The following is a 16,603-nucleotide window of genomic DNA, read 5'->3' on the forward strand; positions in this document are numbered from 1 at the left end:
CACGTTTAGGGGGTCATTGGACACTGTTGGTAAAAGGAGGGTTTTAAAAGTAACTTGTATATAAAGTGCATATAAATATTGTACATTCCAATGGTATACCCCTCCCCCCAGCTTTCAGTCTATTCTGATTCCATTCAAAAGACAAAATGGTAGCTAATGTACAGTACCTTTCCATCTATTTTATAGCAGTTTTCAGAATTACACATTTTGATGTTTTTGCCATCTATTCCCTGGAAGACGTATAAAATGTCTCTTACAAGGTTCGCTTCAGTTATTTCAACAGAGCCTAAAAAAGAATATTGGTTAAAACAGTTCAGATTTCTAAGTATACTTAAATTATTGTTTTAGAAAGTTACATAGAAGCTGACGGAAAAACAAATCATCTTCTTGGCTTTTTTTTTTTAGTCCTCCGTGATGTAATTGTCCTAAGGAGGCACAAAGAAAGTCACATCTGTACCTGAAAACATACCAAAGCAGTTCAGCCATCAGACATGAACTCTAAATTTAGCACACCATTACAGAGACTATAAAAGGAACAGACAGCCTTTAAGGTCAACTCTATTCTGATCTTACCATCAGTGCAAGCAGCCTAAATAATTTCCTTGTCCCTTCTTGACTGCACAGATGAAATCTGTTTCTTGTTTCAGACTTAAATTTTGCAATAGTCTCTTTTGGAGTCAATACAGGAAGGAGATCTGCTATTAAAATGTTTAAGGAATCAGAATGTTTTTCTCAAAATTGAAAAAAAATTACTCTACCATTGGGTGCTGGGAATTCAAACATTTTCACCTGTACAGCCTTTAAATTCCAAGCAAGATAAAGTCAGAGGAAATTTAAGTTATGTTCTTATAAAAAGATCTAGTTTTTGTTTCAATAGAGCTTATGGTGCTAATGCATCCAATTTATCCTCATGTACACACATCTAACTGAAGTGCAGACAACTTTTGTGCCTCAGGCTAGTTATCAATTTACAAAAAGCAATTCAATATTGTGAAGCTTTTCTTCATTGCTGGGTATTACAATATCCTGTACTTTTATGATCTGATTTGAAGTTAAGAACAGAGTTATGCTCTCAGTACCATCTACAGATTCTGTCTTAATAGAATGCTGCCTCTGCTGGAATTGGCAAAGAGGTGCCCTTTGGGAACCCCACCCCCAAGGAGTTTCTTCTACTTTCTCCCCCAGCTTCTGTAATAAAGCATAGATGTGCCTGGTTTACACGAAGGAAGCCAGCTGGGTCCTCTCAGGTTACGACCTACAGAAGCCAAAACGCTACTTTTATATCAACATAAAGAACCCATGTTATGACTTATAGCATAGCAAAGTTTTCTGAACACTTCACAAACCAGTAACACAACTCTAAACTATGCTTTAAAAAACTCCCAGTGAAAAATTGTATAAATTCTCAAATTCTCAATTCTCTGTCTGAAAACTGGTACCAGAACAAGTTTATTTCCACACAGAGAAAAGAAAAAAAATTCTCCAAAATCACTGTATCTGCAGATCCAGAAAACCCTTATTTCCTTCCTCCCTGATTCAAAAAGTCAGTGGTCTGAAGGAAGGAGAGAGGAACTGAGGGCATCTGAGTGTGTGCCGAGGGATCCTTTCACAGCTTCAGTTAAAATAAAGGTGCACTCTTACAGCTATCATTTCAACACTAGATTTACAACTCCTGAACTTCACATTTGCAAAGGCAACATTAGAGAATCCCAATTAACGATAATAAGTTACTTACAGACCTCTATTTGTATGTTCTGTAAACATTAATAACTGTTTGGTCTTAGGTTTGGAATGGGGTTCTAATCCAGAAAGAGACTGACACTTTATGTGAATTTAATATAATTTGCATCTTGTCTGAATTAGAGCATCCTAGCAGTTGGTACATTGAAGAAGTAAGTTTTTACTACTTAACTGGGAAAAGATAACATCACTACGAGAGACTGGGATAAATTATATATTTCCTCTTGAGCATCCATACTATTCTTAATCAGGTTCTAACTGCAAGGCTAAGTTTCGTCCTCTGTTAGAAATGTACACTCCATGTGGTGTGTTTTATATATTATAAAGCAAGAATGCATATACCTAGAAGAACCCAGCTTGACTTTCTAATCTATAATAAATATAACAGCACTGGAAGCTAGAAGAGCTTTTATTTGACTGACTGACCATATTCACTTATCTAGCAGTTGTGGAAAATAATTATATTGTGAGGCACCATATCTCCTTTTATTAACTTGTGAAAGTTTATCTTGTTTAATGGAAGAATGGAAAAGTTTTCTGAATGCATGTAGGTGAAAGATTAACTTTCCTCCACAGCTGCTCAACAGTTGAGTTAAAGTGGCCAAATTTCTTCTGCCAGTTCAGGTAAATCCAGGAGTGGTCCTTAAAAGGCTGTTCAGTCCAGATTCACAGCAATGAAACCAATAAGAGAAATTAGCCTACTGTATTTAAAAAATGGATTGCACTATTCAAAGTTATTACTGCAAAACTGTACCAGTGAGGTAGTTAAAATACTGCTTTAAGGACTTTATACTCAGATTAAAAAAAAAAGTTACACATTTCACATATGTGAATACAAATGGTTCCTTTCTCAGGGTGGTTCCCTCTTATCCATTTTCACTGAAATTTTTGCTTATCAAAGATAATGCAGCTTTTAAAAAGAGTATATTTATTTTCATCTTGGCTACGTCTACTCTTACAAAAAACTTTGAAATGGCCATGCTAATGGCCAAATCGAAGAATTACAACAAGGCACTGAAGTGAATATTTAGCGCCTCATTTGCTGCTGGCCACAGAAGTGCTGCAGTTTGCTCACCCGCGGCTCATCTACACGGGAGTCCTTTTCGAAAAGGAATAAGGGGATGTCAATGTTTGCAGGGTGCTTTCGAAAAAAACCCCATGTAGATGAGCCGCAGGCAAGCAAACCGCAACACTTCTGTGGCCAGCGGCATGCTAATGAGGCGCTAAATATTCACTTTAGCACCTTGTTAGTATTCTTCGATTTGGCCATTAGCATGGCCATTTCAAAGCTGTTCATAAGTGTAGACATGGCCATATTCTGCTACTTGATCCTGCTGTCTGCAGCAAATCGATAGGTTCCATGCTACTTGCAACAGCAAAGAAAAGATTAATTTTGAAAGGGAAAAAACTTCTTCAAACGACCTTTTCCCCCACTGCAGAAAAAGGCGGCCACAGAAAAGTTAATGGCCAAATGCGCTGCTCTTTCATATATGGGCAGTCTTCTTACCTTTTAAATCTATCCTCATGGGTAAGTTCCTCACATTTCCTAACACACAACAGAACAGAAGCTATTCCCAGGGAGAGTACAGAATAGTCACAACAAAATGAGAAACAGACAAGCTGTGGGGAAAAAAAAATCTTTAGCGAAAAACATCTTGCTCACCACTTGTATCCCCATCTCGTCTTGACCTTGGCACATTACGAGACACAGTGTTTGGAAGGCCTTTTGAGGTAGAGCTTTGTAACGAAGGCTGGCCTGCAGTTAGAGTCCATGCAAGACGTGAACCCAGCTGCTGACGAAGGCAGTCTCCCACCCCTGCAGCTTGATAGGATTGTCTAAAAAGATAGAAAAAAGATAATTTTTAAAGAACTGTGACTAACTATAGGGTCATTTATTGGAATCAGGTTATGTTGCATCCCTATGGGAAGTACATGCGTGCACATGCTCAGTTGCTGGAAAATTTTTCCCCAGCCGGTAGCCATCAGGTCAGAGCAGCATCCCTTGGAGAGGCACCATTATGGTGCCCAATATAGGCACTGCCCACACTGCCCCATGCTCAGTTCCTTCTTGCCAGCTACTCTGACAGTGGGGAGAGGCAGGAGAGTTTTGGAATGGACATGGACGCCACATCTGACAGAACACCAGTTACAGAGGTAAGTAACCATCTTTTCTTCAAGTGATGGTTCATGTGCATTCCAGTGTAAGTGAATGCAAGCTGACATCAGGAGGTGGGGTTGGAGCCCTGGAGTGACTGTAATACAGCTTTCCCTAGCACGCTGCATGATCGCGTAGTGGGCTGAGAATGTATATAAGTATGGAAGACCAGGTGGCCATCCTACAGATCTCCTGAATAAGGACATGGGTGAGGAATGCTGCTGAAGAGACCTGCACCCCATACAATGAGCCCTGATTTGGAAAGGAGAACCCCTTCTAGCTTGTAGCATTCCTTATTACAAACCACTATCCAGGAAGAAATCCTCTGGGACAAGACTGGGAGGCCCTTCATTCCATCCGCCCCAGCTGCCGTGACTTCCTGAAAGGTTTGGTCCCGTCCATGTAAAAGGCTAAAGATCTATGGACAGCCAAGGCAAGTAACCTCTGCTCCCTCAGGTAGCAGGAGGTTTGGGATTTAAAAAAAAAAAAAAAAAGGTCATGAGGTATCTTGAAAGATTAGACCACCTTCAGCAAGAAAGTTGGCTGGGGTCTCAATCTAACCTTGTCCTTGTGAAACACTATATAGGGTGGATCCACCATGAGGGCCCTCAGCTCAGACACCCTTCTGGCCAATATGATGGCCACCAAAAAAGGTGTTTTGTAACTTACAAACAGCAGGGAGCATGAAGCAAAGTGTTTGAACAGGGGTCCCACGAGCTTGGTCAAAACCATATTGAGGTTCCACAGGGGCAAGGGGTCCCACGTCGGCAGCCTAAACCTCTCCAAGCCTTTTTCAAATCTCTTGAACACAGAGTCTGAGAAAACATATAAAAGACTGGGACCAGGGTGGAGAGCTGAAATAGCCACCAGGTGTACCTGAAAAGGCCTCCTTCTGGGAGGCCCAAACCACAGACCTTTTCCACTTTGCCAAGTGGCCCTCGTAGAGGGTTTTCTACTATTTAAAATAATCTCCCTCACCGAGTCTGAGCAGGAAAGTTCCATGGCACTCAACCATGAAGCCATACTGTGAAGTGAAAGGACAGGAGACTGGAGTGCTGAAGCTGCGCCTCTTCCAGTGCCAACAGGTCTGGGTGTAACAAGAGTGTTATCGGTTTGCACACCAACAGGTCTAGCAGAACCAAGTAAAATGCTTCCTGGCCCACACTGGTGCCACCAAGATTACTGAGGCCTGGTCTGCTCAAATTTTGAGGAGGACCCTGTAAATGAGGGGAAATTAAGGCAATGCATACAGCAGAGGGCCTGCCCAGGACACATCAAATGCATCCGCTCAGGACTTGGGACTCTGGCTCTAGTAAGAACAAAGCATTTGGCACTTTGAATTGAGATACATGGCAAACAGGTCCACCTGGGGATAGCCCCAAACTTGGAAAATTGATTACAGCCTGTCTGGGTGAATGGCCCACTCATGGTTCACTTAGGACCTGCTGAAGTGGTTCATTAGGGTATTGTGGACCCTGGGCAAGTAGTGGGCCTGCAGTGAATTTCACTATGAATGTGGAACTCCCACAGCCTGAGGGCCTTGTGACACACGGGAGGGGAGCGTGCACCCCCATCTGTTGATAGAATACATTGCTGTCATGTTGTCTGTACTCACTGACACATAATGCCCCACTAACTTCCCCCAAAACACCTCCCATGCCAACCTGATCACCCTGAGCTCCCTCACATTGATGTGAGGCGTGAGGTCTCAAGCTCCCTAAGAGCCTGAGTAAAGTACTACCTGAGATGCGCCAGCCAGCCTAAGACCAACGCATCAGTTACCAGAGACAGAGAAGGTTAGGAAGGCCTCATGGGTACTCCGAATCTCCAATCACCAATGCAGCAGCATCAACATCCGTTGCAGCAAGGTCACTAATTTGTCTATATTTTTCCTCACAAGGCAATGTACTGAGGCAAGCTACAACTGGAGGGTATGCAGACAAAATCTGGCTTGTTGTACTATGAACATACAAGCTGTCCAGAACAACTGGATACCATGCCTGAGGAGGAAGGCTGCAACTACCACCACGCACTTCCTGAAGAGCCCTGCAGCTGTTGGAAGGCCAAAACAGAAGGACTGTGAACCAATAGCATCCCCCCGTTCACCACAAGCCAGAAGAACCTCCTGTGGGGAGGATAGATGGCGATGTGAAAGTATGTGTCCTGTAAGTCAAAAGCAGCAAACCAGTCCCCCAGATCCAGCAGCAGGCTAATGAGCACCAGAGAGACCATGCGAAACCTAATCTTCTTCTCACAAACTTGTTCGGGCCTCGCAAGTCCATGATGGGCCTCATTCCCCTTTCGATTTCAGAATTAGGAAATAACTGCAATAAAACCCTGGCCCCTGAATGGTGGGGAAACCTCCGCTACCGCCCCCCGATTGAGGAGCGACTGAATCTCCTGCCTGAGCAGACTCTTGTGAGAAGGGTCCCTAAAGAGGAACAGGGAAGGAGGGTTGAAAGGGGGATAAGAACTGAATTGGATAGCATATCCCCTTTCTACTGCGTGAAGCACCCACTGGTCTGACGTTACATGGCACCAAGCACGGTCAAATGGCAATAAGCAAAATTAAAAAACAGGGTGTGCTGGATCTAGAACAGGGAATAGTGTGGCACTCCTGACTGCACCCTCAAAAGTTGGACTTAAGCCCCGATGGGGGCTTCCATTGCCCTCAACCAGGTTGGTGGAAGTGTCTCCTGTTGCTTCGACCTTGATATCTATTCTGATCCATAGGCTGCTGGGGGAATTGCCTAGAGGGAGGATGGGGTGTAAAATGCCTGTACTGTGTCGCAGGGGTATGGAGGCCCAGCAACCTCAGGATAGCCTTGGAGTCCTTAAGACTATGAAACCTTTTATCAGCTTTCTCTGAAAAGAGGGCTGAACCCTCAAAGGGTAAGTTCTAGATGGTCTGTTGTATTTTGTACAGGAGGAGGCCAGAGATCTGAAGCCAGGAACCCCTTCTCATGGCCACACCTGATGTCATTACTCTCGTCACCACAGCAGCAGCATCCAAGGCAGCCTGCAAGGCTGCATGGGAGATAAGCTTGTTCTCCTCCACCAAAGCCATAAATTCAGGCTTGGCATCAGGTGGAATCAGCTCCATAAACTTAGAGAGGAATAAAGCTGTATGAAAACAAATATCAACAAACAAGCGCCTGTTGATTCAATATGCTTAACTGTAGCTTGTCCGTTGAATAAATTTTTCTACCATAAAAGGTCCAAGCAGTTTCACCTGCCTTCTGACCTGAGGGAAATGACTCCAACACCTGCCTTGTGGATGAGAAGACCACCGGCGGCAGCGCTGAGCCTCTCAGCAGCAGCAAGAGGAGTGGCCACTGCAGAAGATGCCGACAAGAACCCACTGGGACCTACAGGCGCTGGCATTGGTGGCACCATGGTGGACGGCACCAAAAGAAATGGCATTGAAACCACTGGAGCCAATAATCAATGTGCCAAGGGGATCGGTGCCAAGGCAACTGACGCCGCCAACAATGTTGATGCCATATAGGATAATTGCTCCAACAAACCATCCCATGTATGGACTCTCAAGGAGGCTGATACTGCCAACCGCAGCTCTGGGGGATTTCCAAAGCCACGATGGGACCTGGAATGGAGGGTAAATGAACTGCCCTGGCTCTTGTGGTATGCCCACGGACTCCAGAATAGCCACTGTGGAGCTGGCTGCCAATTTCAGGGCCACTGTCCCAGAGCAGAACCCCCAACTCCTTCTGGATGAGGAGTGAGCACTCCCACTCTTACTAGAGCTGGAGTGATATGAATCAGACTTCAAGCCCAAAGACCAAGGCAGTGCCAGCCCTGAGGGTGCCTGTGTGAATACCAGATGGGATGGTGCCAACACCAGTGCCATGTCACTAACAGTGTCGTAGGTATAGGCAGACACACCAGCATGAAGGGTTTCATAGAGAGTACACTTGTTAAGTTTGCAGATGATACCAAGCCAGAGGGGCTGCAACTGCTTTGAAGGATAGGGTCAGAATTCAAAATGATCTGGACAAACTGGAGAAATAATCCAGGATGAAGTTTAACAAAGGACAAAGGCAAAATACTCCACTTAGGAAGGAACAATCAGCTTCACACATATAAGAAGCGACTATCTAGGGAGTATTGCAGAAAGAGATTTAGGGGTCAAACTGGACCACAGGCTAAATATGAGTCAGTGTGATGCTGTTGCAAAAAAAGCAAACATGATTCTGGGATGAATTAACAGAGTGTAATGAGCAAGACACGAGAGGCCATTCTTCCACTCTATTCTGAGCTGATTAGGCCTCAACTGGAGTAGCGTCCAGCTATGGGCACCACATTTCAAGAAAGATGTGGAGAAATTGGAGAAGGTGCAGAGAAGAGCAACAAGAATGATTAAAGGTCTAGCAAAAATGAGCTATGAAGGAAGACTGAAAGAAATGGGCTTGTTTAGTTTAGAAAAAAAAAAAAAGAGGACAGCAGGGACATGATAGCGGTTTCAAGTACCATAAAGAGGGTTACAAGGAGGAGGGAGGAGAATTGTTCTCCTTGGCCTCTGAGGCTAGGACAAGGAGCAATGGGCTTAAACTGCAGCAAGAGATGTTTAGGAAGCTTTTCCTAATGTCCAACCTAACTCTGAGGGTGGTTAAATACTGGAATAATTAACTAGGAAGGTTGTGGAATCTCCATCACTGGAGATTTTTAAGAGCAGGTTAGATAGATACCTATTGGGGATGGTCTACGGTGCTTGGTCCTGCCAGAGGTCAGTGAACTGGACTCAATGGCCTCTCAAGGTCCCTTCCAGTTCTAGCGTGCTACGATTTCATGATTCCCCAAGAAGCGGGATGACTAAGCATCTACCTCGCGGACGGATTTCTTCTCATCAGAGGGAAAGGCAACATAATCTGAAGTAGGCTCTGCACTGCCCAGAATGCTTCCAGTGTCAAAAGACAGCTGCACCAGAGAATGAGAACTGGACCTCCAGACCAATGTTGAAGCCGGACCATCCAGGGCCTTCCCTTGATGCATATCCCCTGACACCACCTGAGAAATCTCCCTGCTCTTAGGAGGAACCAGAGAACAACCCCTGTCATGCCATTTCTTTTTGTGAGGAGCCGGGGACTGGGACTTGCACCTCCGAGGAGGCTGGTTTCCCTGGGTGAGCTCCTCAACCTGGTGAGGAAGAGTCCTTGCCCATACAGACGATAGTTTTAGTTCATTATTAAGTTATTGTGAGATGTTATGAATAAGTTATACACACATACACACTGCATATTACAGTTAATTTGTAGGATTATAAAAGTACAAAATAGCTCCTCCAAATACCAACCTATGTACTAGACATGAGTAAATCAAGCTGATGTTCAAGAACTTGTAATTTAAATCCTGCAAGACTTTTGCTTAGCTATTTTAGGCCTTGAAGACAGGGAATGATGATATAAGTGACCAGAAAATAATACAATGCTCTAAGATTATGGAAAAAGAAGAGCCAAGTTATAATATTGTGTAAAAAGTTACCCAATTTAATATTAGATCATAAAAACACCATAAAGGCACGTCTGCCTCAGACAGTGACTAAAAATCACAGAATACAAAAGGTGTATGTCAGTGCTAACAGAAATAAAGAAAAGACCTACAGCAAACTGGGGTCCCTTAAATTTCCAGAGGACACAGACCAGTAAGAGAAAAAAAGAGGGCAGACACTTATGGATTCATGGAGGATGTAGGTGTAGACAGAATCACAGTATAGAAAGGGGATGCCCAGACTGGGAAACCTGACCTCTCTCTGGCAGGCTCCAGTAGGAATCTCTCTAGTATTGGCAATCAATCCAAGCGACAGCCAACACATTTCGAGAGGGCCAACAGACTAACACCGCTTAGAAGGACGTATGTCTACAGTTACAGTTAGTGCATGGTGTAAGTGTATATATTATACAAATATATGCAATTACACATGCTGGTCCGAAGTATAGGCCACTGTAAGAGTAAAGAAACTGAATTAATGGGAGAGTTGGCTCAGACCAAATATGGTGGTTATGTTGCTTTAAACTTTTGCAGATTTTGTTCCACATAGACTTACAGCCTGTGAAAACTTTCAACCTGTAGAAACCATTTGTTACATTGTCAATTACTGAAAAAAACTACAAATGGAATGAATCTTTAGAATAGTAGTTCAGTATCAGAGATCCTTCAGATCACCCTCCAGCATTAATAAGAGTAAAATTTAGCCCCAACAAAAGATAATTTTGATCTTAGTATTTCCAGTAACTATTCTTTACAATACTATGGGTACATCTACACTAGGAACTACCTTCAAAGTTAGGCACTACTTCAAAGTAGCCAGCAAACAGTCTACACACATTTTCCCTTACTTTGAAGCTAACTCTGAAGTCCATACTCCACTCCTGGGAATGGAGTAGTGCCCTACTTTGAACTGTAGCTTGGAAGTAGGGTGTGTGTAGACACTCAACTCTGATGTTGCTTACTTTGAAGTAAGCAACTTTAGAGTTATTTTTGTAGTGTAGACATAGCATTTGAAATGTCTTAAAGGTTTCAATTGATTGCTGAACTGGTTTGTTAAAAACAGGATCACTGAACTTTGTCTTTTAGAGTGTATTTTTAACAGTTTATTTCAAAAGTTTGACATGTCCTTTCACAAAGCTGTAGTCTTTGTGAGAACACTGGTAATGAAATACAGAGACTTTCACCTCTGGTTCAAGATAAAATCATCATCACCTTCTAACGACTGCTGATCTCATTCTGAAGAAATTTTCATATGACAGAAATGACTAACACTGGTTAAAACTTGTTGGCATTTCCAAAATAGAGGCCAATAACTGATAAGCACTGAGACTAAACTCACTAGGCAATATTGCTAAGTCAAAGTTGAGAAACATTGACAGGACACTGTGGGAAAAATCAGCCCACCTTCTGCCTCTACCATAGCTGTTCTGGAGATTAACTAAGGACCTCAGTATCCAAGGCTGCCAGACACAAACTTCACAGGGATCAAGTTGAAACCAAGTTAATTTCTGTTAATGAGTATATTCATACCACTCTTCTGAATTTCTGAACAAAGACAGGCACAGGAAGGAAAAGAGAGGCTATATGGCTAATATTTGGTAGGTAAGCATACTTAAACGGATAAAAATATTTTGAAGTTCGCTATTTCGTAGAGTGATTTGAATATGTATGTAGGTACCCTTACAGGAAATGCTCACTATTAAGAAATCTGAAACTACCAAATAATAATTCTAAATATTATTAATATTTATCAAAAAGGTCTTCATTATATGCAGAATAGCCAGCTTTAAATTTACCCTGGAAGGAGGGACTGTGGAGTTGGCGTTGGCCCATTCAGGGCATACATGCTTATGCTGCTGATCCCACTGCTTCCCATACTGCCTGCACTCTGGGCAGACTGAGCGTTGCGGTCCTGGTAATTCAATGGAAGGCTTTGAGGCCTAGCATAATAATAAGGGGTTGAGTGAGCATCTCGTGGCAATGCTTGTGCAAACAACGTGGCATAACTTGACACCTTAAAAACAAAACACAAAGATATAATTGTGAGTTACTTTATTCAATCACATGAGTAGCTAAAGTAATTTTTTCTTCTACCCATGTGTCTGAACAGTTATTAGTTTACTATTAGGAAAGGCAAAGTCAGCTATACACTAGACAAGATTTGCAGCATAGCTACATTGGCAAAGACCTCTGAATGCAGAGACAGCTTATACCACCAAAGAATGCATTTGTCCACATAGTTCATTTCATTTGCATACTGGTGTATGCTATCCCAGCAAAAGCATTTTTGTCAGAAAAATGCAACTATATTAAGGCATTAGCTACTACCAAAGTGTTGCTAAATGATAGACCCACAACCAAAATTGCTATAATACCTGGGGGAGGGGGGAAGTGTCCCATATGGACTTGACCTAAATGAAATCTACCTAAAGTGTTCCCGATAATGACTGCCTTGCATGTTTAATTATTCAGTTTTATGCTTAAAGAGAATAGCTTTTTAAATTCTCATTTTTAGAGTATTAGTACACAAAATATACATAAATAGGCTTTCACAATTTAAACAAGCATCCTTCTATTTAAAATTTAAAATGTCTTGCTTCTAGCCTTCCAAGGACTTTGCAGATACTCTCCCTTTTTGACGATGTTTGCTTTGATGTAGACAGTAACATCTCTTGACATTCCCTTTTGGGATTTCTATTGAATTTTAAAATATTTATTGACGAAACAAAATCCCTTACCTACCTTGTTAGGCTGCTTGCGTGGGTCTTCACTAAGGCTGAGCAGGAGGTAGAGTATTGACCATTTGTTTTTCAAGACACCCTGTTCAGAGATAGGCACATATTAGATAATGTCCAGGTAAAAACAGACATTGCTCCACAATTATTATTGCATCTTTACCCTCCCTAACAACCTACATCATAAGCAACTTGTTCCTACTTTGATCCTGTAAACAGCAGGCTAATACTTTAACACACCAAAAATGCACAACAACCATAAATTAAATACACAAAAGGAGGCTTTCTGAAGTAATGTTCTCAAGGTAGTGACAAAGGAGTTTACATGTCAGTTCTATAAAGAAAACTTACCCCAGCATTCAATATTCTTGTTCCATAAATTCTCATGTGCACCCAAGGACATCAACTAATCAGCATACCAAATTTTAAAAATCACAATTATCTGTAAAGGAGGTTTAGGTACTGTTTCATATACACTATACATCATTTTATGTTTGATCTAAATCAGCATTTTGGATTCACCCCCTCGCTACAACATAAGTGTGGTGGAAGACCCAACCCTTGAGAAGTCTTACAAACAGATGCCCTTTCCTTCCTGATGCTCTTTCAGGGAAGCCTGGAAATTATCGGGAACCTAAGCCAGGACTACTGTATTCTCTGTAAGAAACACAAAAGGAAACTACCAAACTATTTATAAAGTCAGTAATACAGATCTCACATAGCAATACTCCGCTGTAGGCTGTACCTAAACATAAACCAAGAAAAAGTGGAGCTGTGCAGGCTTTAAAAAAATTAATGTAACATGCCACCTTCCCCATACTCCTACCCCGCCCACGAAACCAGAAACCTATACATACACACACTGCTTTTCCTGTATTATCGAGGCAGAATATTAATCATGGACTTCAACCTCTGTGCTAAATACCGTAAAACAAAATGTATGTTTGGAGTCCTCATTGACCAGATAACTACTCCCTTCTGTGATTAGTTCAGCTATTTAGCTACCTGGGCAGGGCATCCAAGTTCTACTTCTTGGAACAACAGTGAACCAGCAAAGCCCTCATTAATGCATGGGAAGCAGGAAGAAGAGGAATGGCATAAGATTTTGATAACTGGCCAGCCATAGTGTCAACTGGTGAACAAACATAGCTTGTTGAATTAGATATACCACACAAAACACTTATAAACTAGTCTCCTGAGTTCAGGATGGGAAGATGGAATTCATAAGTCCTAAACAGCTTTCCAAAGCTATATCAGTGAAGCCGAGAGGGGAACACTGGGGTCTGTACAGCCCAGGGTCCCAATAATCGCCCAAGCTCGCGCCTGGAGAGGTACTCCAGCATCGCTAACAGCGCTGAACCAACATGGGAGGTAACAGATACCAGTTACAAGATCTTGCTCCATTGGCGTAGAGAACGAGCGCCAGGGGTTGCCTTCAACGGTGGGAGAGATTGTCGCATCTCACTGGAAAGTCACCGCCCGCCTCAAGCTGGGCAGCCCCCAGCCAACAGGGTACTATCCCACCACAGTTCACCTGCCTCACTGGGTGCATGAGGCTTAAGGTTCTCAAACCTAACAAGTGACCTGAAAGCCGAGCACCAGGCAAACCAATAAAAAAAATCAACAAGAGGAGGAAACCATTGAAGTTTTAAGCTTGCTTGCTGGAACGTGCGGATCTTGCTGACAGGTCTGACTGAAGATCTTCAGGACACCAGCAACACCCGAAAGACCGCTGTCATCGATGAGGAACTGAAGAGGCTCCAAGTTGACATTGCTGCTCTGCAAGAGACACATCTCACAGATTCGGGATCTCTCAAGGAAAAGGACTACACCTTTTTCTGGCAGGGTAAAGCCCGAGAAGAACCCAGGGAGCATGGTGTTGGCTTCGCCATCAGAAACACCCTTCTACAAATGTTGGAATTAGGCAAGGGTGGATCAGAAAGACTCCTTCAGGTCATACTTCAAACTCGCGCCGGTCCTGTCCGCCTGATCAGCACTTACGCCCCAACCCTGTACACCGCACTGCAAGTAAAAGACAAGTTTTATGATGTGCTTAGTGCTGCCATCGTGCAAATACCTGCTCACGAACAACTGTACGTTCTGGGTGACTTCAGTGCGAGAGTTGGAGCCGATCATGACTCGGGGCCTTCCTGCTTAGGCCACTTTGGTGTGGGAAAAATGAATGAAAATGGTCAGCGTCTTCTCGAACTTTGCACGTACCACAATCTCTGCATCACAAAACACATTCTTCCAAACCAAGCCACAGCACAGAGTGTCATGGAGACACCCATGCTCAAAACACTGGCTTCAACTAGACATGGCCATCGCTAGACGTGATAACCTCAAAAACGTCCTTCTGACACGCAGCTATCATAGTGCTGACTGCGATACAGATCACTCGTTAGTCTGCTCCAAACTCAACGTGATTCCCAAGAAGTTGCACCACTCTAAACTAACTGGAAGGCCCCGCATCGATGCTAGGAAGACGGCTAACTCAGTGAGAGCTGAAAAGTTCAGAGTGACCCTCGAGGAGAATCTGTGCAGCAACCCTGGGGGTGCCGATGTGACATCCAGATGGCAGCATCTGAGGGATACAACACGGCCTTGTCGGTGTTTGGAAGAAGAGCTAGAAACACAAATAACTGGTTCGAAGCTAACTCCGATGAAATGATTCCAGCCATCAAAAAAAGCGCGCTGAGCTCCTGGAGTACAAACGTTCGCCAAGCCAGAATACCCTGCAAGCGCTCAGAGCAGCCAGAAAAAAAACAGTACAGCAGACGACCAGGCGCTGTGCCAACAACTACTAGCTCAAGCTATGCAGCAGCATCCAGACCAGTGCTGACTTTGGTAACCTCAAGGGAATGTACGAGAGCATCAAGAAGGCATTAGGACCTACCCAGAACAAGATGGCAACTCTGAAATCCAAATCTGGTGATGTCATCACTGACAAAGCCAAACAGATGGAGCGTTGGGTCGAGCACTACTCCGAGCTGTACTCACGTGAGAACATTGTGGCTGATACAGCCCTCGATGCCGTCGAACTCCTACCAGTAATGGATGAGCTGGATCAGGAACCGACTGTCGATGAACTGAAGAAAGCCATTGACAACATTGCAGTAGGAAAAGCCCCTGGCCAGGATGGTATACCACCAGAGGTAATCAAGTGTGCCACAGACACTCTCCTGGAACCCCTACATGAGCTACTGTGCCTGTGCTGGAGAGAGGGAGAGGTTCCACAGGACATGCGCGACACTAAAATCATAACCTTGTATAAGAACAAAGGAGACAGAAGCAAATGCAACAATTAACGTGGAATCTCTCTCCTAAGCATCACTGGTAAACTGTTCGCTCGCATCCTCCTCGGCAGACTCCAGAAGATTGCTGAGAGGGTGTATCCTGAATCACAGTGAGGATTCCGTGCAGAGAGGTCTACTGTCGACATGATCTTCTCTCTGAGGCAGCTACAGGAGAAATGCAGGGAGCAGAGGAAGCCACTCTATATTGCCTTCATTGACCTAACCAAGGCCTTCGACTTGTGGAGCAGTTTGAACAGTCCATCCCTGCTGACCAAGACAGGCTGTCCTCCACGGTTACTCAAGATGATCCAGTCTTTCCACGAAGACATGAGAGGAACCGTCCAATACGATGGCACATTATCGGATGTTTTCAGCATCAGGAGCGGCGTCAAACAAGGATGCGTCCTTGCTCTGACATTGTTCGGGATCTTCTTCACACTCCTCCTTAAACACGCCTTTGGATCTTCAACAGAGGGCATCTTTTTGCACACAAGATCTGACGGGAAACTGTTTAATATTCCAAGGCTGAAAGCTAAATCTAAGGTGTGGGAAGTCCTCAGAGATATGCTGTTCGCAGATGACGCTGCTGTCGTGTCACACACAGAAGACCAGCTTCAGAAGCTGCTGGATCGGTTCTGCAAAGCATGCAAGGACTTTGGGCTCTCCATCAGCCTAAAGAAGACCAATGTACTTGCTCAGGACGTTGCTGATTCTCCATCAATCAGCATTGACAACTATACATTAGAGGTCGTCCACAAGTTCGTTTACCTCGGGTCCACCATCACTGACATCCTGTCATTGGACACTGAGCTAACTAGGAGGATTGGTGAAGCAGCCACAACTCTGTCCAGACTCAGCGAGAAAGTGTGGAACAACAACAAGCTGTACACTCACACCAAAATGCAAGTCTACAGAGCCTGCATCCTTTACGGCAGCGAGACTTGGACCATGTACACCTGCCAGGAAAAGAGGCTCAACGTCTTCCACTTGCGTTGCCCCAGGCGCATCCTTGGAATATCATGGAACACTACTGTCCTTGAGCAAGCTGGAATCCCAACTGTGCACACCCTGCTCAGGCAGCAGCGGCTCCGCTGGCTTGGCCACGTCCACAGGATGAATGATGGAAGGATCCCAAAAGACATCCTGTATGGCAAGCTAGCCTCTGGCAAAAG

General features: G+C 43.8%; 1 protein-coding gene across 1 annotated transcript in view; it reads right to left on the minus strand.

Annotated features, from left to right (window-relative positions):
* The window catches only part of TUBGCP3 (tubulin gamma complex component 3), a 117,745-nt gene that overhangs the window by 79,559 nt on the left and 21,583 nt on the right, over positions 1-16,603 (minus strand). The window contains exons 4-7 of the mRNA XM_074990464.1: positions 12,143-12,220; positions 11,197-11,414; positions 3,404-3,576; positions 168-286 (exon numbers count right to left, since the gene is read on the minus strand). Coding sequence (XP_074846565.1) covers positions 168-286; positions 3,404-3,576; positions 11,197-11,414; positions 12,143-12,220 — 588 coding nt within the window. The remainder of the gene's footprint in view (positions 1-167; positions 287-3,403; positions 3,577-11,196; positions 11,415-12,142; positions 12,221-16,603) is intronic.

This window comes from Carettochelys insculpta, chromosome 1 (genome assembly GCF_033958435.1).
Source record: "Carettochelys insculpta isolate YL-2023 chromosome 1, ASM3395843v1, whole genome shotgun sequence".
Taxonomy (NCBI): domain Eukaryota; kingdom Metazoa; phylum Chordata; order Testudines; family Carettochelyidae; genus Carettochelys; species Carettochelys insculpta.